Source organism: Pezoporus flaviventris, unplaced genomic scaffold (assembly GCF_033815535.1).
Source record: "Pezoporus flaviventris isolate CSIRO_AGI_PZ_B2104156 unplaced genomic scaffold, CSIRO_AGI_Pfla_v1 ptg000066l, whole genome shotgun sequence".
Lineage (NCBI taxonomy): Eukaryota > Metazoa > Chordata > Aves > Psittaciformes > Psittacidae > Pezoporus > Pezoporus flaviventris.
Window position 1 is genome coordinate 13,924,868 of NW_026892614.1, and position 20,878 is coordinate 13,945,745.

Genomic DNA, 20,878 nt, shown 5'->3' on the forward strand with positions numbered 1-20,878 from the left:
CTGATAGAGATGTCTTCTGTTACTAATCCTCTTCTATTCCTCAGATTTATTTGTATGTGCACTTCCCTTCATGACCATAATGCAGATTTTTTGAACCTTTTTCTTCTTTCATTCTAGGCTTCTAGAAAGCTTGATATGCCTTTTAAATCTGGAAGGAATTTACCTGGAAGAGGGGTACAGCATTGAGGAGGGAAAGAGTGGTGGCATGTTTTCCTCTAAAGTAGTAATTAGATTCTCAAGTTTGTGGGTTATACCAGAAGAGGACTAGACTTTCAATCTCGTCATCTAAAGGCAACTAGCAATATGTATATTTGGCTGGGCCACTCAGTATTGAGGAATATTTACTCTTCGTTTTCATAAGCAGCTGTGGTTTTGCGCTTGAACTGGAGGGATAAGGAAAGAAACTGCCTTTTTTAAGCTTATCAGCCTTGTCAGCTATGTTCAGGGATAAACTGTGTTGTTTTGATGAAACTTAGAAAGCCTGTCCTTGTCTTTGTTCTCTTTCTCTCTGGTTTGTTAGAGCAAGATTTTAGGTGCTTAGACTGCAGCTGAGAGCTCAGTGTATGAATTATGCTGGGGTTGTGCATCACTGTGTGCCTGGCAGAGGAATTTGATGGAACTGGAGGAGAATGAAGGGTATAAAATGCCATAAAAATTGTAGATGTAAAATTGATGTCAGAAGCAAGTCTCAGGAGATAATACATTGTTGGGGAAGCAGAGAGATTTAGTTGGGAAGAGTGGGGTGGGGTATATTTTTTGTTTTCTTTTGGGTTTTTTTACCACTTGAATGTCTAGGAGGATGGGTACATGTAGAGGTAGCTTGTCTTTTTGGTACTGTAGCACTTGCTCCAGCACTTCTCTCTTCCCAGTCCTTGCTCTGGCCAGTTCCCTGTCTCTGCCCTTCCTTCCTTCCTTTTCTTCTCCATAGTGTCAGAAGTTTGTTTTCTGAAAAGTTTTATGGATAGTGGGTTCTGTTTGGTTTTCTGCCTGTAACTACTGAACAGGGTACAGAGTCCTGCAACAGCACACAGCCCCCACCTGCAAATAATGGCATTTTGTCCAGGGCCCAGGGTCTCCCTTTTATTATTTTCCATCTTCATCATAGAAATGAAATATTTAGTGGTCTGAAATTTTATTTACAAGTGATGCTACCTTCTGACTTTAATGAGCAAATGGGATAACTTAAATTAGTGAGAGCACTTGGAAGCTGCCTCTTTCATGCTTACAGCTGTATCACTGGCAGTGTTGCATGATAACATGCAACTTATGTCTTAAAAAAACCGTAAACCTGACTTGGAGCAAATTTCAGAAGCCAGAAGAAAGGATGTAGTTATGGATATAAACCCAACTGAACTGTGGCAAAGCAACTTGGAAGTGGGTTTATTTGCATCTTTCTGTCTCTGCATATTTATAGTTAATTGCTTCTGTATACAATACAAGTACAGTCTTTAGATGTTAGAGCATCTGGAATACATAGCAGTGTAATCAGGTAAATATGTGGCTGCTGTGTCATAGCACTTGAAATCCCAGTTCTCTCAAGAGTTGTGTTATTTATTAGTCTTTTCTGAAGGATCTGTCGCTTGTCTACATCACCACCAGCAAGCTACTGGCAATATTGGGGTTTGGGTTGGAGACACATTCGGGCCACTTTGGATGACAATGAAATACTGTGCTCTGTAGGATACCTCAGGCATCATACACCAAAGAGGTGAAGACAACTCTATAGATGATGAGGGGTGGAAATCTTTGTTCCATTGAGAGGTTTCCTTAGTACTAAGATTTTACTCCCAATTCCTCCCTTCCTAATTCAAGAATCTTCTAATAATTTATTGCTCCAGTTTAATGGTTCAAACCTTTATGACTCCATTAAGAGTTGGGTTGGATCACTGAAACCTTTTCATTCATGTGTAGCAGCACATCCACCATTTTATACTAGCATAGGTTGTTGCTATTAATACTGTTCTTTAAGAACATATGGTTTAAATATGTTAAAGTTTACGGATCCGGGCTCTAACCAGTAATGTTCTTTTTCATTGTACATCTGTTATAAATGCTCTCAGGTTAGAAAGTAATCCAAGGGATGGAATTGTGTTGGAATAGTAGGCCTCGTATTTCTTTTTTCTAAAAAAATTGGGGATAATTTTGTCAGGCAATGAGAATTTATCCATCACAGTTCATTAATGCTTCCAAACCCTTTTTTTAGCTTTTTCCACAGAGTTAAGAAATTAGAGTATCCATCTGGGCTGCAGGAAGAAGAAACTCTGAATGTGTTTTTGCTTCCAAGGCAAAAAATCGTGTCTCAGTGGGACAAGCGAAGCTTGCCCATGCTGTTGGCAGCATGTTAAAGGAAAATGTTGCTGATGAAGCTAGAAATCTCTGTGGGTAACAGTAAATCTTTAACATAAAAAGGGGTCTCTCTTACAAAACTGACCAAAAAAAAAATTACAAGGTGACCTCTTAAAGAATGAAGAGGTTCTTTTCTGTACCTTTCCATAGTAAATGTGTATGCTTATAAAACTGTATTTGAAGTCACTGCCCTGCTGGCTACTACTTTGTCCCCATTGCATCAAAAAAGGGAGCTGGGGGCAGAAAGGAGACAAAGTGGGGATAAGGAAAGAAGAGAAGCGGGAGGAGAGTTTGGGTCCTTTCACATGAAATAGATGAACAGGGGTGAAATGTTGCAATGTTTTAGCTTTCAAAAAGCTGTATTTCAAACACTACGTGCTTCATCTCAAAGCCAAGTAGAGCACTCAATGAGGTTATAAAAATAGCTGATGAATAAGAAAAAGGTGATGGGAAATGTGCATCATTCCCCACCCTTGGCATCCCCTGTGCTTGCCTTTAAACCCCTTGCAGAGGATTTGTGACTCTGCCAAGGAAAAGCATTGCCCTTGTCTTCTCTTCAAAAACAGCTAAAAGGAACGGCTTGTTCAGCGTAACATCCAGGAACACCGCATCTTCCTTCTGTGCTGTGGGGTTCTCTGGCTGACCTGTTCCATCGCTGGTCAGTTTGAAAAAGGCTTTATTTATTACCTGCAAGGCAAAATACACGAGTAACTGGAGTCATCAGAGCATGACAGTGAAGAGACAAATGAAAGCTTGAGTAAATGATAAAACACATGAAATAATAACTTAGCAGCACAGGATAGACTCCATGGATGGTTTAGAAAAAGACATTGGAGTTCCTGTACCAGAACATGTGAAAAAAACTCTACAACTGCTTAATAATTTAACATAATTTGCCTTCTTTTTATGAAAGACAGCCCTCTCCTTCAAGCTCTCCATCCTTCCCCTTGGGACTTGAACGCTGAAGCCTGTCTTCAGGTGAGGTTGTGTGCTGCATGCACCCGTGTGTGTGCCATGTCTGGGAGTAGTCCCTAAGTGACAGAGCGTTATCCTCAACAGCCCAGGAGCTGCAGCCTGTACTGCATGCTCCAGCTGTGATGCCTGGAGGTGTTTGAGCTGTAGGTGGTAACAAATGCAGTCTAACTTGCACATGCAGTACCTAGCACACTTGGATCTCAAACTTCATCTCGCTGTTTGTGTTTGTGCTGTGATGAAATCTGAATAGTTTGAAGGCAAACCTGTTTCTGCAGATAGGTTAATCTAAAGAGTATTCATATCTTCCAGTTATCCTAAACGTCCCACCTGAGCATGTCCCACATGGCTCTGAGTGGTTTGTCGTAGGTAAATTCACGCAGTTAAAGAGGCTGAAACTGAGCAAGGAGGCATAGCTTTTAAGTGCCAGTAATGTGTACTGTACCTTTCCAACTGTGAGATTGGCATCGCTTATTCTACTGAGATCTGCTCCCTTCCCCAGCAGTGTAGGCAGTTCCATATTGGCAAGAAGTTCCTGTAGATCAGAGCTGCCTTCTATTGTTAACTCTGGCAGTGTTAATTTAATTTCTCTACAGAAAAAAAAGAGAGAGACACAAGTGAGTGCATGCTCTCCACTGTGAAAGCATGGTGTTTGGGCAGTCCTGGGGAACAGGCTTGTGATAACAGCCACAAGAAATGCTTGGTGTGTGGGGACAGACAGCTATCAAGGGTCAATGGGCACCATGTTACTGTTTCCAAGTGGGAAGGCAACCTAAATCTGCCCTGGTTATGCTATTAAACCTCAGATCATCCCACTTCATGGGTCCTGTTGCTCGTTTCCTTGAAATACCCCCAGATAATAAGCCAATCCCTCGGAAGTCTAGCTTCTCTGGAGTGAGGTCCCCTGGGTTTATCATGGAATGGCTTGTGTTGGAAGGGACCTTTAAGATCATCTAGTTCCATTCCCATGTCATGGATTTGCAGTTGTTTCTCTTTGTGCTCAGTGTTAAACCCTCCCTGGCAGCATCCAATCCTAGTTAGTAATCAGGTGTGCCTGTGCAGTGCACCCTGTCTCATTCTTCCCTATGGGAGGATGCCTGTGCCCAAGCCCTACCTTGGAGAGAGCTGCTGGAGCCACGCCAAGGACTGCAATGGCAGCTCTACTTTGCTGTCATTGATGGGCTGCAGCAGCACCAGCAGCATGGTCTTGCTGATGGGCACTTCCACCACAGAAAAAGTCCCACTGGCATCAGTTTTGTAGTTGAATGTCCCCACAAATGACAGCATAGGGACCATGACCTTCGTATTTGAATCCACCCAGAACTCCTGAGCCTCTTCGAGCCGGGAGGCTTGCTTAACATTCACTGAAAAACAGATTGAGAAAGAGGAAATTGATTCTTTCTTCACTCCCCTCCTTTGCCCCTAGCCAGTATATATGCTTGTTTAAAACCAGCAACCTGTGCATTAGACAAGAGCTATGTGTATAAAATCATATTTAACTGCTATAAACATATGTATCCTGCTTTTAATATGCTTTCTGGTGGCATGAGGCAGAGGCTGGTGCAAGCTCACAGCACAGGGAACACAACCATCAGGACTGCAGCCAAAGCTGCTGTCTTTCTGCTGTCTTTGTGGCCTTTCCTGGGAACAGTATTACTGCGTGCTTGGTTGCCTGCTTCCTCGCAGTGGAGGGTTTGCTTAGATTTCTTCTCCATCCCTTGGGTTGTGTTGATGGTATGTGTGGGAGCACATCCATCAGGGCCAGCCTTGCTGCAAGAGTGCTCTCAGCAGCTGGGAGGGCTCAGGAGAGAGAAGGTAGCACAAGCTCTGGCTGAGGTCTCACCCTTGGCAATCTTACGAGCCAAAGCAATGAGGAAGGTAGTAAGAACAACTCTGACGTGTCAGTTGTGCCAAGGAGGTTAGAAAGGACACACTTGAACACTTGCTAAACTTTCATGTAAATTTCTTACCCAGTTCAAAAGTATGGGAAGCCTTGCTCTTACCTCCTGCTGCTTCTATGCAGCTTTGCATTTCAGCATATTATCATCTGCTCACTGCCATAGATCAGTGCTGCTGCCCAGTTAGGCAGGTAATCCTGTCGGCATTAAAGAAACTACTGCCATCACTGAGAAGGGCAAAGATCAGAAATCTCAACACTGCTGTGTGGCGGCATTAGGGAATTAGGAAAGCAGATGTGTATGTTGTGTTAAAGAGAAGAACTCCTTACATTTAAATAGTTAATATTGATATAAAATAGCAGCTGGTCCAGCTCTATTGTTAACATGTCTGTTCTCTAATAAATCCAGCTAAATGCTGGACCCTAACATATTTAATATGTAGTGAGTGATTTTGCGTAGGAACACTTGCCTCTTAAACGAGCTTGCATAAAAGCTTTAGGCACATTTATGCACTTTTCACCTAGTATAACTTCACCAAAAAGAAGCAGCAGGTAGGAGATGTAAAAGGTGCAAGCAAAACAAAGAATAAGGCAGTAGTTCACTTTTTTCTCTTATCTTATAGTAAAGGATGCAAGCAGAAAGGAGCCGCTTTCACAGGGTCTGTATAACCTGCAAAATCTATTCTCACAGGATAGCAAAAGTCAAGACTGTAACAGAGTTAAAAGGAAAAAAAAAAGAATTGAGCATTTAGATAGCTAAAAGCATCAAAGTGGGATAGTAATTGATTTTAGATAGGCTTGAGAAAGATACTGCAAACTTTCAAAGCTCTCCTACTGACTTTGAGACTGAGTCCAATACTGTGCCAGTTGTGAAAAAGGACAAATCAGCACCACTGTCTTTGAAGCAGCTCCCTGTGGCCTTCCCAGGAGCAGGGCTACTACCCAGCCTTCACCCAGCCTTCAACCCGAAATAAGCATTGCCTCCTCATACCTGCCAAGCGGACATCCACTGCAAACAGCAGGTCAGCAGATGGATCAACATCTGTCAGTAAGCACTTGCTTTGGCCATTGCTTTTGGCCTCCATGAAGGCATTTATTTGCTTTACTGCCTCGCTTGGGTTTGTAAAGTCAACAGCTCGGGCGTAGAGAGCATCAGCAGAAGGGAGCAAGTCCTGCACAAACAGTAGGGATAGAGGCATACCAGGGGCAGAGAACAGGCAGAGCACCTTGGAAAACTGCAGCTCCTCGTCCCTGCTCTTGACCAGGTTTTCGATCATCCTGAGGATGGAAAAGACTTCCTGCCCAAACACCCGGGAGATGCAGTCGGGGTCTCCGGAGGGGGGAACAAATTCCAGCAATCCCTGCAAATCAGCTGCGGTCTGGTTTGAGGCACCCAGGTAGAAAGACACCAAGGAGCCGTAAAGGCTGGTTGGGGACAGGAGCAGGTTTTGGCCCCACCGTGATTCCTGCAGGGTGCTGTAAAACTGCACGCCCAGGAAGTGCACAAACTCCTTTAAGTAGCTCAGTGCCTGCTGCCCCTGGCTGCTCCGGCCTGGGGCCTCCAGCTTATCCTTGTTCAGGTCATCTTCGTAGGCAGGTGTGGTTTGGGACTCAATGGAGACGGGTACAAAGGTTTTCTTTCCCTCCGGAACCTGGCTTTCCAGCTCCTCACAGGTACCCTTCTTGAAAGAAAACAGATTGAAAGGGTGGACATAGACCCGGTCACAAGTCAGTGTGGTGAGGCACGCCAGCAAACAGAGCAGTTCTGCTGCCAGATTCATGCTGTAAACTTGATTCCACGGTGCCTGCTGAAAGAAAAAGGAGGAAACAAGACTGATCATCCTGTAGTAAATACAGTTTTTCTTACTTGCAGGGTGAGGTGTTTGTGCTGCCTTGGAGTTACAAAGGCAGGACTTTAGTGCTGACTGGTATGACTGTGCCCCCTTTAAAACCCAGGGTGAGATGGCCACCAGTTTCAGTGATGGCAGGTGGGGAAGTGCTAAGCACAGGTTTGACCCCATTACCCACCGCAGTACCCTAAGGATTTAGCATGGGAAGCAGTGTGGTTGTGCTTGCAAACTAGAGTGTGCTAGTTCTGTCAAAACATTATAATAATGCAGCTATATAGCTCCAGGGACTTGGTCAGAGCACTCTCTGCAAACTGCTGCACTAAATCTTGCTGACACGTGGACAAGGCTAAGCGATTTGCCTGCTGTTACATGGGAAGTGGGTTTGGAAACCAGGTCTCTTAAGGTCCAACCACTGAACGTTCCCCCTTTTTCTGCCTAGTAAGCTTAATTCTTGGCACTAGAAGAGCATTTTGTGTTCTCATAGCCCAGGGCAAACATTCATTCTAGCTCCTAGGCAAAAACACTCAAGGCTTCCTTATACAAACGTGTCAACACTAAAGCCATTTCCATATCTCCTTCTTTATCTGAATACAGACTCAGAAGGATAAGCTGAGATTTAGTCTACTGTACAGGCAGTCTTCTCCTGTAGTAAAGGATCATCTGCTGCTCTTGGTTTTCCTCATGTCCAGAGGATTTTACTGTATGTGGATGTCACTGGTGTTCTGTCACAAAAGACCTGGTGCATATTGGGAATAAGAAAGTCACGGGCACACATGCACAAACTTACATGGATACACACACCCATGCAAACGCACTGACAAATTTTGCATTTTTATAGTTCTTGTTTTTCCTGCATCCAATGTTTTGGCAACCAGTAACTCCGCTGTACCCTCCCTGGATTTGTAGTACATGACTTTGAATTTGTATATTTGAAATACAAATGCATTGGAAATTACACATCTCTAACACTTACCATTGGTCAAAATGCTGTTGTTCAGAACTGTATTTTTATTCTACTAGTCATTTCTTGTTTACTGTAGATCTGTCCCCCTCTTTTGCCCTTTCCAAGCTCTGCAGAACTCACTGGATGGGCAAGCTCTGCTCTCCCCTGCCTTTCTCCAAGATGTTTTGAGTTGCACCAGCCTGTCAGGTATTGTAATTCTGGCAGCCTGAGCCTTTTGAGAAGACACAGTGCAATGTCTGTCTCACCAACACTTTAATTCACACAGAGTGGAAGTATTTGTGTTTAAACCCAGTCATTCAAGCCCTGGCACCTTCCTAGCCTAATTTACAATGTATAACCACAGTCACTTCACTGAGGGATCACTGAGTCTTTCATGCTTAATAATACTCCAGTTTGCAGTATCACCATTCTCTTGCAAATACAAAAACTGGGACTTGCAGATGCTTGGTAATTAGATGTACGTTGCTAAGTACATACGCCTGCTAAAGCATGCATCTATGTTCTCAGGCTGTAGGCTTCTAACAGCTTGGTTTGCAAATGGAGTTTCTGCTGTTGTGGTGGTCCCTTGGGATTTCTGAACTTCTCACTAGCCAGTGCCTGCAAGTCTGACCTGAAACTATTTGCTCCTCAGAGGTATGCAGGCAAGGACCTGCTGTAGATCTCTTCATCTAAGCATTCCTCTTCCCCATTAACTGGCACACCATCTGCTAAGTTAGCATGTAGGCAGCGGCAGTGGGTGCTGCCATCCCCTCTGCTCCCTTCTCTGTCTTCCCCTCCCCAGTCCTGCTGGCAGCAAGTGACACGCATCACAGAGCTTCCTCATTGCTTATGACCAGTTAAAATATTATCCTGGGACGTGCCTTCTCAATTTCAGCTTCAGAGTTAGCCCAGCCACTGTGCTAGTGCATTTCTAGACTGCTTGCTACATTTTCTAGACTGGGATAGCTCAGAAAAACAAACTAAAAAGCCACAATTAGAGGCACTGCCCTTCTCACCCTGTTTTCTCCACCTTATAATTCTTTCAAAGCTTTTCTTAACCTTTCCTGTCGCAGCCAGGAGGGTGACTCTGTGCCACCCAGTCAGGCTGTGCCATTAGGCACATTTGGTGCCCAGTGGTTACTTCTTTACAGCTGCCAGAGCCACCATGAGCAGAAGAGGAGCAGTTCTCACTGCCAGCATTTACACTATGACCCCACCTGTGGAAAGCCAGCGTGTTTTATTTCCCTAGAGAAGTCAGCCCCAAGCCCTTCAGAAAAGCAAGAAAATCAGAGCTGAATGAGTGGCATTCAAAACAAATCCAGTAAGTGTGCTTACTTGCCTTGGCCCTGGTGTGTGCCACCCCTCCGACACCGTCCCCCCTCCAGCAAGCTCCTCTTTTCCCTGGTGCGGGGTGTAGTGATTGCAGCTGGATTTATACCCTTCCCACGGGAGGGCCCTTTCCACAGGGGCCTGTGTGCAGTGGCATTGCGCAAAGCTACTTTACATCACAGGCTGTGGGGATAGAAAGAGGTAGCTCAGGCCAGACAGGACCCAATGAAACCTGAGCACAGCTTAACACCGGCTGCATAGAAAGTTCCAGGGATGGACACACAACCTTTAACCGGACTCAGAACATCTGCGTAGCCTGCAGTTACACATTCACTAGGATAGACACCGGTGTTTCGCTATGCAGAAGAGCTTATTATAGGAGCTGAAAACAACTCAGCCCAGTTTGGGCCAGGTTGAAAGGAATGCAGGTTTCTTTGTGCCTGTTATATGGCTGGATCAGGTATTTTTCTCCTCCAATAAATTGCCTTTAACCTCTGCCTTGCAGCCTGGGTACCCAGTGAGTGGGATATGTACGCTATGGTGGATTAAAATGACGAAGCTCTCAATTTGTACCACGTCTTTCCCTCTTGATCTATCCAGGAGATCAGAAGTTTATTCTTTTCTCTCTTCAAAGCAAAATGTGTCGAAACAGGATGAAAATTAGATGGATGAGGTTGCCAGTGCCAGATCACAGAGACTGCATCCCTCCCAGTCTCAGTTTCCCAACCCTTCTTTGGCAAAAGGGGTGGGATCTGGACACCTTTCTGCTGGTTTTCAAACCATCCTGCAGTTTTGGTATGCCCCTTCTTCCTCTTTAAACAAATTAACAGTGAATCAAATTGGGGAAGTGGCAGTTGGGTTAGACTGGGTCTCATTCAGTGCCCTTGTTATAGCTCATAATTAAAATCCCATAGCTTTTGTGAGAGTAGGGCTGATTTAACATCCATGCCCTGATTTTAGAGGGCCAATCAGGCATGGTTTGTACTGCACTGCCCAGTTCCATTCGGGTTCAAGAACAGAGCCAAGACAGAGAGGAGTGTACATGGGCAGTCAGACCTATGCAGCTGAGATGAAGACAGGGTCAGCTGAGTCCTGCCAGCCCAAGTGCTGTTTGCCAGGTGCCTAATACCAAAGGGATGGAAAATGTTTGTCTCTGCAGCCCTGCTTTTTGCTTAAACAACCTAATAACCTTAGCTCTAAAAAGATCTGAACGTTTTCAGATCTTAGCACAGGCCCATATGACATGGTATCATGTGTACAAGGCTCGAACAACCAGCTTGAAATATTCAAGAAGTTTTGTCCTCTTGTTGCCTGAGCATCTCAGTTGAGGAAGCATCTGGAAACAGAGCAGCTCCTGATCACTTGTCCTATCACAGGCAGCTATAAAATGCATGTAGCCCAGCCACAAACACAGACAATGGGAGGAGTAGCTCCTCCATTAAAGATGCAGTTTGTTCAGTTAAACTCTTAAGTAAACAAACTAGGTTTTGGTTTGCAATCCGTTTCTTTTCCTTTTCCATTGGAGGGCTGGGTAGGGTGTGTGACAGCACTGCCCAAATCTGTCTCCCACACTGCCACCTATGCAGATCCACATGAGGTAATAAGCACCAGTGGTGTGCATGAGTGGCCTGTGAGCTATAGCTTGCCTGCTACATCATTCTAGGTCAGTCTTGAAGACAGAGAAAGAGCAAACCCAGCCTGATAGCCTCAGTATTAAGGACACTGAAACCAAGGCTGTTTCAGTGAAGGGCACCTTGTGTTCTGTAAAACTCTGGAAAGAATCTTTTTTTAACAAGAATTACTGACTTTGGCAAATAAGTGATGCTAATAACCTACACTACAGCTGCCAGACTTACGCGTTTCCTATGGACAATAAATACTGGAAGGGGAAATAACATAACCCGCGGTCACTGTATTTTTTTCCTTAAATCATCATGCCTCTGCACTGTAGCACCCAGGGGTGGTGGTGTTTGGGTATTTACGGCTTCCAGTTCCCCTGCAGGCCACGACTGAGTAGTGCTGCAGCTGGTGGTTTCCTTTTGCATAGGTACCAGCCCCAAACCGGGCATCCCTGCCTGCAGCTTTCTCCAGAAAAAAAGCTTTCCCCAGATAATGTTCAATGACCTGCTTACACCACAGCTTCTCCTGCTTCAGAGCACCTGGAATTCAGGAATTTGGCTGGCCACAGTAATGAGGAAGAACCTCTAATTTCACCTTATGTTCATGTCCTACCACAAAGCTCAGAAACAGGTCCCCTCCAATCTGCTGGCCACTTATGTTCACTCAGTTAATATTCCCCTATTATACATCACACACCAGTGCACTTCTTAGATCTTTGTCTTTTATCTTCTCAGTTTTCACTAAAGGAGACACTTTCAGACTAGGAAGAATATAGACTGCTACACCTGGAACACATTTTATCCTGGTGGGACTTAATTACAGTAAGTCTTTCATTCTACTTCTGAGCCATTTTTAGGCAGGTGTGCATAAGCATTATCCCAATTACTATATGTGGACTCTGTTGTCAGGCGCTTTTTTTTCCTTGGGTTGCCATGGTTTTAGGAGCCAGCATGTGCTTAAAGATAGAGTTCAGCTTCGGAAAGAAGAGCCTCTATCCTGCTTTTCAGCTCCGGTGACCAAGGGTCTCTCCCTGAAGAGAGCTGTGCCAGAAAACCTGCTTTGGGGCAAACTTGGGCAGAAAGTTTTCCTGCAATAAGGAACTGAAGAAGGTGCAAGCAAAGCTGTTCCTAAATGCACCCTGTGCAAAGCAAGTCCAGGGCCTAATGAATCTTGCACTACAACAGCCATAAGTAAAGATACAAAGAAACACCGACCTCTCAAATGTGCTCTTCAGTGAAGAGGTTCCCACTCTCCTTTTGCCTCACTCTTCCTGACTTTTGAGGGGCGTTCAGCTCCCCCTTTTATACCCTGTCTTGCATAAGCAGGGTCCACCCTCCCTCCTCCCCCCCCACTGCCCTCATTTCTCTTCAAAACCTGCCTCTGTTTTCCCTGCTTGTTATTCATGGTCATTACTAAGAGGGAGAAAAGAGGGGTGGAAAAACACCGGCGCTGTGGTTATAGCCACACTCAAAGAGATCAGAGCTCCTGGTCAGCCCCACTCTTCTGAAGTGCTTATGGAGAAGCACTCCCTTGCCTCACAGAAATTTCTCAGTGATGGTGCTGATAGCACTACTCCATGTAAACAGCATCAAATAGACTTCAGAAATGTTAACCCTGGCAGAGGAAGACTAACCATACAGCCAGCAGTGTGTAATTCAGTCTTGAATGGGAAATGATTTTGTCCAAGCTGGAATTTCAATTGACTGGTCAGGCAGCTATTCTTTCACTGAAGAACATCTTGTCTCTACTCTGTCAAAAAGCGGTTTTATTGATCCAGATGGTTCTGGGAAAAGCTGCATAAACCTCAGCACTTTGTGTGGAGACAATAGTAAATATTTTATTCTGATTTTTTCAGCTTTCCCAAAGTTTGCTCTGAGGTCTGAACTCAAAAGGGCCAGATGTACTCCTGTGATGTATGGGGGGAGTCATGGAGAAAGGATAATAAAGTACTCTGCTCATAGCCCCAGACCACAGATCTTCACATGGGCCCTTCCTGATCTGAGTTGGTATGGCTGATCTATAGAGATTATGAATTATTACATGGCTGACTCAGACATAATAGCATATACATGGTCATATATCATTCATCACTAAATTTGAGGGCTTTTTTTTTGTAAGAGTGCCTTGAGGGAGAAGTTCAAACGAACGGTTCACTTATACAGCCTGTGGGTTGAGGTTGGTAACTGTAAACCTCTACACCCCATCAACATCCATAGTGTTCCCTCTCTCTCCTGCTTAGGTAAAGGAAGACACTGTGAGGTCTGGACAAGGCAGCCACTGGAGTGGGCAAACAGGCACTGGGAGGAGGACAGGGAGGAAGGAAGGAAAGGAAAATGAGAATGTGCATGTGGGAGGATCTGACAAAAGGAATTACTCAACAAAGAATGTCACTTCGTTGACTGGTGCAGCAGTTGCCCCTGCAGGTGTGGCAGGCAGTCATGATGGTGAAAGGACCACCATTTGTGTGGCATCCAGGAAAAAGCTTTGTAAAGCAGTCAAGTGCCTACACAGATCAAGACGCTTCACTTTAGAAGAGAAACCACTGGTATGGGGAGCATAAATTTAAAATGATGGAGGTGAACAGAAAGTCCTGAATTGCTGTTTTGTAGTGATGCTAGAATCAGTGGGTTCACAGTAAAATTACCAGGCAGCAAAGGTAAGTAAAAGGAGGTGGCCTTTCGCTTGTATAAACTGCAGGAGGCACTGCCATAGGACGTTGCAGAGACCAAAAGTCTTAGCTGGTACACAAAGAGATTAAATAAAGTCACAGGCTGCATGGCCTTCGGAGGCTGCAGAACATCGTGGCCCAGGTGTGACTGGAAAATCCCCAGACAGCCAGCTGTCAGGAAGTTTTGTTTGATCCATGTAACAGCTCTCGTGCTCCTCTCTAAGGGCTTGTCTTCAACTTGCGATGGAAATGGAGATGTCTGCACTGAGGCCACCTTATGCTGGCTCATTTTGCAGTACAGACTGGAAATACTCTTTTGCTAGAATATTAGTTAGCCACTTTTCAGTTTTTTCTCTCTTAAACAGGGCATGTGTACTTACCAGAGGCACAGTTACTGCACTGGGGGCTGAAATGTCTCCTGATGGACCTTCGGGGTCAGTTCTCACTTCTGCACACAAAGTACTCAATGACCTTTTCCAGAGTAAATAGGCAGGGAGGAAGGGGTAAGCTCTAGTGATGGGTCAGGCAGGTTTCTATACATTAGTAAACTATTCCCTCCCCCCCCCATTACATGAGAACCGTGGCAAGCTGCCATGGGCCTGAATGTATTTGTTTATTTTTTCTATCTCTGGTGGGGAAAGGCTGTGCAAAGTAAGGGGTTTTAACTGTTTTAGTAAAACTTTGATAAGGAATAGGCTTGCATGTGATTTTCCCATATTTTCTCTGTGCACTTGACCTCTGCCCTTGCTGGCTGGAACCACTTCCTATGAAAGCAACTGGTGAGCATGAGAGATGCATTCAGCTTGCCCATTTTTTTGTGTAAAGAGGATTGCAAAAAAGCTTTTCCATAACAGCATTCAAAGTACAGATCATGAGATTATCCTGCTTCTGCCATGGGTTTTCATAGCAAGGGGCAATGCGAAAACTGGTAACGCGGCTGCTGAAAGCCCCAAGGACCACATGTGCCACCCCTGAACTGGTGCAAAGGGACGCAGTGTGTCAGCCTGGATGATGCCAAAATGCGCATGGTAAGTGGGTGGCCAGAGAGTTGACCCAGGTTGCTGGGGCCTCCCTAAAAGGGCACATGTGGCATGGTGCTCCCTCCTCACAGGAGGAGAGGTCCTGGCAGCCACCCTGTGCTGCAAACCCTGTGTGGTGGAAGAGGGAGCACCACCATCTCTGCAACTCTCTCTGCTTCTCAAGAAACAGCACCCTTGAGGGAGGCCTGTGTGCTGATGATCCCCTACTCTAGTGATTTAAGACCCAAATGAGCTCGTATTAACACTAGCACATGTTGTTCCAGTTTATAATTACATTGCGCTTCTGTTTGCAGGCCCTGAGCATAGAGATTGCTTTGAATTTTTGTAACCCTACTTTTTTCCTCTCCCAGTGGAAGATGCAGCTTTAAATTGCAATTTAAGACTGGTCTATGCATAGCCTGCACAAGCACACTGAGGCATGACTGTGTGTGTGGGCAAAGGGAACCTCCTACCCTGAGGATCTCAAAATACCTTTCAGTCTAACAGTTATATCAGTGATCTATATTTGATTTTGCTTCCTTCCCTGTGGCAGGTGCTGTGTCTGTGAGGAATGAGAGACAATCCTGGACCAAAGCAGCCAGGACAGAGAAAGCCTGTCCTAAGGGAGAAAGGTGATGTGATTCACCTTCAGTCATGCGGCAGGTTGGCAACATCTCAAGGACAAGCAGGCAGGTTTTGTGACTCCCAGCCCAGGTGTGACCTGTTTGATCACACTGTACCTTCACCCCTTGGATGAGAGCTGCAAGGCAGAGGAGCAGGGATGGCAGTGCCTGCACAGCAAAATGCTTGCCTCAAAGAACTGGGGTCAGCTTTGTTACCTGAATTGATGCACTTTTCATGACACTCTCCTGACGGATACCTTAGTGTCAGGGAGGGATTTTGCACTGTCCCAACATTTCGAGCTAGGTCAGCCACTGAAGTCTTCAAGCTGTTCCCCAAGACGAGCGCGGAAAGCAGACATGTGACCACTGTCTGAGAGATGCCCCAGTATTCAACTCCAAAAGGCTCCACCAGCGAACACCCTGCTCCCCTCAGTATTGCAAGGTTGCTGCCTACAGCTCAGTGAAGATTTACTGCCTGTGGATCTTCTGAGTGACACCTTGGGAGGCTAATCCTTGTTGGCACTATTAGGATTTTGAAAATCTCATTGCACTTTTTGGTTCCAAGCCAAATTATCCCCAGGATACCATGCGCAATAGCTGTTATTTCCTAGCCTGGAAATTCAAAGCATAGCCATAAAAGACCTTTGGAAGCTGGGACACCTCTGTGCAAACTCGGGTTCACCCCTCCTCTCACTCCTCTGCCAGAAGCTTCTTGCCCTGCGTGGGCAAATAGGTGCAAACAACAGGACTCCGCTATTTTGGCTTCTACTTGTTCCTCTGGTGGTCTCCTGCCTCACTTGAGGGGTAGTTTTAATCATGTACAGTTTATGCAGTTCATCAGTGAGAAATAGAATGGCTCATTCCGCACCATGGGGGTTATGGGACTCTTCCATTTTCTGGACTCATAGCCACTGAAGGGGCTATGAAAAAAACACACAGCCAGACAGCTACAGGGGCAAAACTGCAGCTCTCTTGGGCCAACAGAAGTAATTTTCACTGCTCCAAATATAATCTGTAGCATAAAGAAGAGCAGAGCCACTTGCAACCTGAGATAAGGATGTGGCTTTCAGATTTGCTTTAATCTGGGTGGGGTGCACAACTGACTATAGCAAAATTGTTGGCTCCCCTGGACTGCCTCATGCTTTCAGATGCTGGTAGAAAAAGGGAACGGTAGAAAGTGGAGAGAGGCTGAGCCAGGCATTATGTTAAGGCTGCACGGGTTGCCAGAGCCTGGCAAGATCTCTCTCCTCTGGGCTGCTGTGCAGACCAATCACCTGCTTCAGGACCAGCTCTGTCCATGCCACGCAGAAGTGAGGACCAGCTTCCCCCGCCAGAGCCAATGTGCAGCTATTCACAGGTCTGAAGTTTACAGGTGAGCAGGGTGAAGGCGGGCGCTCATCCAGCGGGTTGCAGAGCTGGAGGGATGGCGCGAGATCCGTCTCTCCTTAGCCGAAGCTGCCTCCGTGCGGAGTGCCTCCGCATCGCTGCTCCCGGCGCAGCAGGGGCTGTGCTGGGCGCCTGCCGGCACGGCTGCAGCGCCAGCAGCGTTTGGAAATGCTGTTACCGTGCTGCGCTTTGTGAAACCGATAATCCTGAAAGCAAGAGGAGGGAAAAGTTAAACTTATACCCAGAGGTGGGTTTTTACAGGAAGTCTTGCAAGAGATTGCCGCTGAAGTTCCTGGGGTTTCAATGAGTGGCAAAAAGCAGCCGTCTTGCAGATCAGAATTTCCTCTCTTTTGTTTTTACTGGATGATTTTTTGGAAAAGGCTTAAATGTTCGCTGCACTTTTAAGTTCATTACTTTTTTACTTTGCTCCTTTTTTTTTCAGCTTTTTCAATGTTAACTGTAAAAACATGAACTAACGTCAGCTTACTGTTTAAGGGGTAAAGTCAAGGAACAGTGAATTCAGCCCAGGGTATTTCTAGCGAGAAAAGAACGGAGATTGCCTCCTGATCAGGGTGCTGAAACACACCCCAATGAAAGCCTCTGAAAACTATCAGCTACCCCCCAAAAAAGCTCAGTGGGTTCTTTTACAGCTATTCTCCCAAGAAAAGTTGAGCTCCCATAGGGATTGGCTCTGACTCAGTGGGTTGAAGACATGCTGCAGCTTGGCTCCTCTCTCACACTGCCACTTCATGTTTCACAGTCTAAAGAAAAGAAAAAATACTCTTGAAAGCCTTCTTTTGTTTGTAAAACAGCCACTCCTCCAAAGTAATGAATTAATGCAGCAATGTGCGCTTAGCTCTGAGAAAAGCTTGGAACAACAGCTTGGAAAGCTGTGCCTGTTTGGCTGGGTAAAGCACTTAGATGGCTGTCTAACAATGATGTTTCAGCTGCCAGCACAGATAATGTTGTCATTATTTACCAAAGCACACAAGAAGACATGTTTCATATTTCTTTCTGAGTGCACAAAAGTAAGGGGTAGAGCTCTGGGGATGCTGAGCAGAAAGAGGACAGGCAGCGCAGAGCTGCCTCCTAGCACTGGGGTAACCTGGGCAAGGTGGGCTATGAGGGGAATCTGTCCAGTGGGGTCACCCCCACTCAGAGCGGCAGGCCAGCACCCACTTCCCCTGGGCCCTGAAGAATGTCTGACCAGTGTCAGCATTCCACAGCCAGGCATGGCAGCGGGCAGTGATGGCAAAGCTGCAGGTGCTGTGAGCACAGATTAATTCTAAACCCACAGTTTGGATTGATGCCTCTTTAGGAAAATAACTTTCTGCTATTACACAGCACACTGAAAGCAGCCAGGCTGTTTTCTTACCACAACGCAAAATTATAATGAGCATTCACTGTAATTTGAGGATCATCTTCTGAATGAGAATTTGATATCCTGCAATTCCTCCAAGATATCTCTTTTCTTCCTTTAATCAGCTCAGGGCATGATTTTCAAAGGGAAGTTCTTAAAAGTCCTCCCCTTGATTGCCATACCCTGTTTGTCATTGCTCTCCAGCATTTTTCACTGGGCTGTCCATGACATTTTGTAGGGATGTCTAGTCCTCAGGCCTGGCTTGCAGTCCCTGCACGCCCCCTCAAGTCCTGCAAGGCCTTTCTCACCTCCCCTCTCTCTGCCTCATTTCTGCCTCTGGAAATGTGGGAGAGAAGGATGCTCCAGCCCCTGGAGTTGCCAGAGAAATCATGTAGTACCTTATTGCTAGAAGCTGAAGGAAAGTCCTTGAAAAAACACCCGCAAGCTGAGCTCAATTTCTTCTGGTCTTGGCTGTTGTTGGAGCAATATAACATGTCCCCAGTTAGCAAATACATGTACAGGAGCATGTGCAAAGCCTGCCACTGGGCAAAAGTCTATGTTCTGCATGGAGCCAAGGTAATGGAAAGTGTAAGAAACAACATAGTTTCATGTGACTGTGACTGTGGCTTTTGGATTCAAATCAAGGCAAGGGTTCAGAGGGCTCCAAGCAGTATGAAATGAGACTAATCTCAGAGACAGAACAACAATGTTTTATTCAACTCCATACAAATTCGGAGGAGGAAAGAAAGACTGGGAGCTGCTGAGCTTCACAGATGACCCTGCAGTCCACAGAGTAACATCTACCCTCAAATCTTTGCAGATACAAGGAGAGATATAAAGGGACCAAGACAAAACCAGTCACGTCTCTCAATCCCCTGGAGAAAAAGCACAAAATTAAATAATCTAGCCTAAACCAGTGCCTCAGGAAAGGTCAGATGAGACTGAAGAGGCTTAGCCAGCAGGTGACAAGCATTGGAGAACATGGGATCAGTCAGGTCAAAGGCAATGGATAAACCCTCCAGTGTTAAACTGCTGACAGGGCATGAGATTTAATGACAACAAGGTCATGAAAGACTTAATCGGGTCACTTGAATAACCAGCTTTAAATCCTGAGTGACCAGGGTCCACTTGATATTAATGGGGAAGGAATTACTTATGTGTCACTCAGAAAAGCACATACCAGATGCTGAACAGTGCGGGCTGAAAGTCAGAGCTGCAGCATGATGCTAAGCAAGGAGGCCAAGGGGAAGTTTGGAAATCATAGTTTCCTACGTGAAGCCTTTTGGGTTCCCTTTATGCCACCTTCTACTCCATGAATTACAGCTGGAGAGAGAGAATAAGAGTCTCTCTTAATAAAAATCAGCTAAAACCACAGAAAACCAAATCAGACTTTCTGCCTTGTTGGTGAAAACAAGAAGACCCAACAAAGTCTGACCTGATAGCAGACAGAAATTACTCTGCTCCTGTTCCTGTCAGCAGTAAGTGAGCCTGAGGCTCTGTTCTTGGTAAAAGATGCTCCCCCTCTGCCAAAGCCACCACTTCTTCAGTGCAACACTCACCCAGGCCCCTTAGTGGATGACATGGGATGAGAAAAGTGGCCAAGCAGGAGGGGGATGCCTGTGTGCAGCTGCAGTTACACTGGTGTTCGCACTGTGGGTGCTTTGGAGCCATGGTTCAAGATAACAGATAACGCCCTTGGTGTTTCAGGAACAGGCATTTAATGAGGGTGACAGTTTTTAGCCTTAATGTACATTGCAGCCTGTGCATCACTCACGCTGCTATAATGTCACCTTGAAATCTTGCCTGGTGATGTGGCTCATAGAGAGATCTTTGCAGACTGCAGGAGCCTAATGGTGTCCAGAGCTGGCCTGTTGGGAATTAATTGCATTCAATCTGACATGTCTCTCTTGGCTGGCAGCACCTTCACATGCCATTATCACCCGGCTGGTGGGCTGGAAACCTACTGTCCCCGAGACAGCGTAATCATGCAGGAAGGACTTTATTACTCGGGGCTGTCTTGTACTGCTTTAATGCCACAATATGTCTGTTGCAACAGAGTGCCAGATGAAAGTGTTCTTGCCTGGTGTCTCAGCCTTCTATCATCCCCTAAAATCTACCCTGCTTTTACTCAGTGAACCAGCACGTCTAAGAGCTAAGATGTTCTAGGTCAGTGGTTCAAATCCTGCTTCCTGCTCTTCTGAGCTAGTAGCAACATGTTGCTGATGTCTGTCCATAGCAGAGTATTATAGGACCTGTCTTTCACTATCCTCTACCAGCCCCTGAGTATCTGGAAAGAGCACCGAGTGGCAACAATAACAAGAATCACCTTAGGTGAGAAACACACTTCATACTGCTTTTAAAAGAGGGTGTCAACGGTAAAAGAGCGTAACTGCTCCCTTTCCTTGAGTGGGATAAGTACATGATACATTTATATGTGTCTGCCCTTCCAGACCAGAAAGCCTCAGGGATGACCCCATGATTCTTACCATGTAACTGGCAAAGTGTTGTATTTTAATGAGAAGTAAGACATTTTATTAGCAGTTTCTGTTCATTCGTCTTTTTTCCCACCTACCCTCTCCCCAGGCATCACCTCTCCTGGCCACTTTCAGTGCCTTGACACCAAGGCTGAGATCTCAGAGACTGAAGTTTCCCTGACACGAAGCAGCAGGGTGAGGAGAGGGAAAGGCTGCAGCATGAAACATCCCTTATTCCACACCAGAGCATTCACATAGGAGAGAAACTGCATGAATCCCCCTGAGGCAGGATGAGCACCCATAGAGCTCAGCCCACACGTTTTTTTGTGCAACTGATCTCTGAAAGCAGAAATTCCCTGAAGCTATATATGGGTGCACTCCTTGGGCTGTA

At 45.7% G+C, this 20,878-nt stretch overlaps 1 protein-coding gene across 4 annotated transcripts; it reads right to left on the reverse strand.

The window, feature by feature from the left end:
• Window positions 1-2,124: 2,124 nt before the first annotated feature.
• AGT (angiotensinogen) lies at window positions 2,125-12,277 on the reverse strand. 4 transcript variants are annotated; one of them, XM_061471305.1, is made up of 5 exons: window positions 12,172-12,277; window positions 6,207-7,023; window positions 4,433-4,682; window positions 3,764-3,908; window positions 2,125-3,033 (listed from the first exon to the last, which is right to left on the reverse strand). In XM_061471305.1, the coding sequence occupies exons 2-5, from the start codon at window positions 6,994-6,996 to the stop codon at window positions 2,842-2,844; spliced, it is 1,377 nt and encodes a 458-aa protein (XP_061327289.1). In that variant the 5' UTR covers window positions 6,997-7,023; window positions 12,172-12,277; the 3' UTR covers window positions 2,125-2,841. The 4 variants fall into 4 exon arrangements, with proteins under 4 accessions (XP_061327289.1, XP_061327290.1, XP_061327291.1 ...); XM_061471306.1 differs by having other exon boundaries at window positions 6,207-7,020; window positions 12,172-12,276; XM_061471307.1 differs by lacking the exon at window positions 12,172-12,277 and adding an exon at window positions 9,344-9,540 and having other exon boundaries at window positions 6,207-7,020.
• Between the last annotated feature and the right edge of the window lie 8,601 nt (window positions 12,278-20,878).

Coding starts and splice junctions, on each gene's coding strand:
- AGT (XM_061471305.1), bottom strand. CDS start 6,996: ATGAATCTGGCAGCAGAACTGCTCTGTTTGCTGGCGTGCCTCACCACA. Junction 4,683..6,206: donor AGTGGATGTCCGCTTGGCAG/GTATGAGGAGGC, acceptor TCTGTTTTTCAG/TGAATGTTAAGCAAGCCTCC. Junction 3,034..3,763: donor CCAATCTCACAGTTGGAAAG/GTACAGTACACA, acceptor TTTGCCTTGCAG/GTAATAAATAAAGCCTTTTT.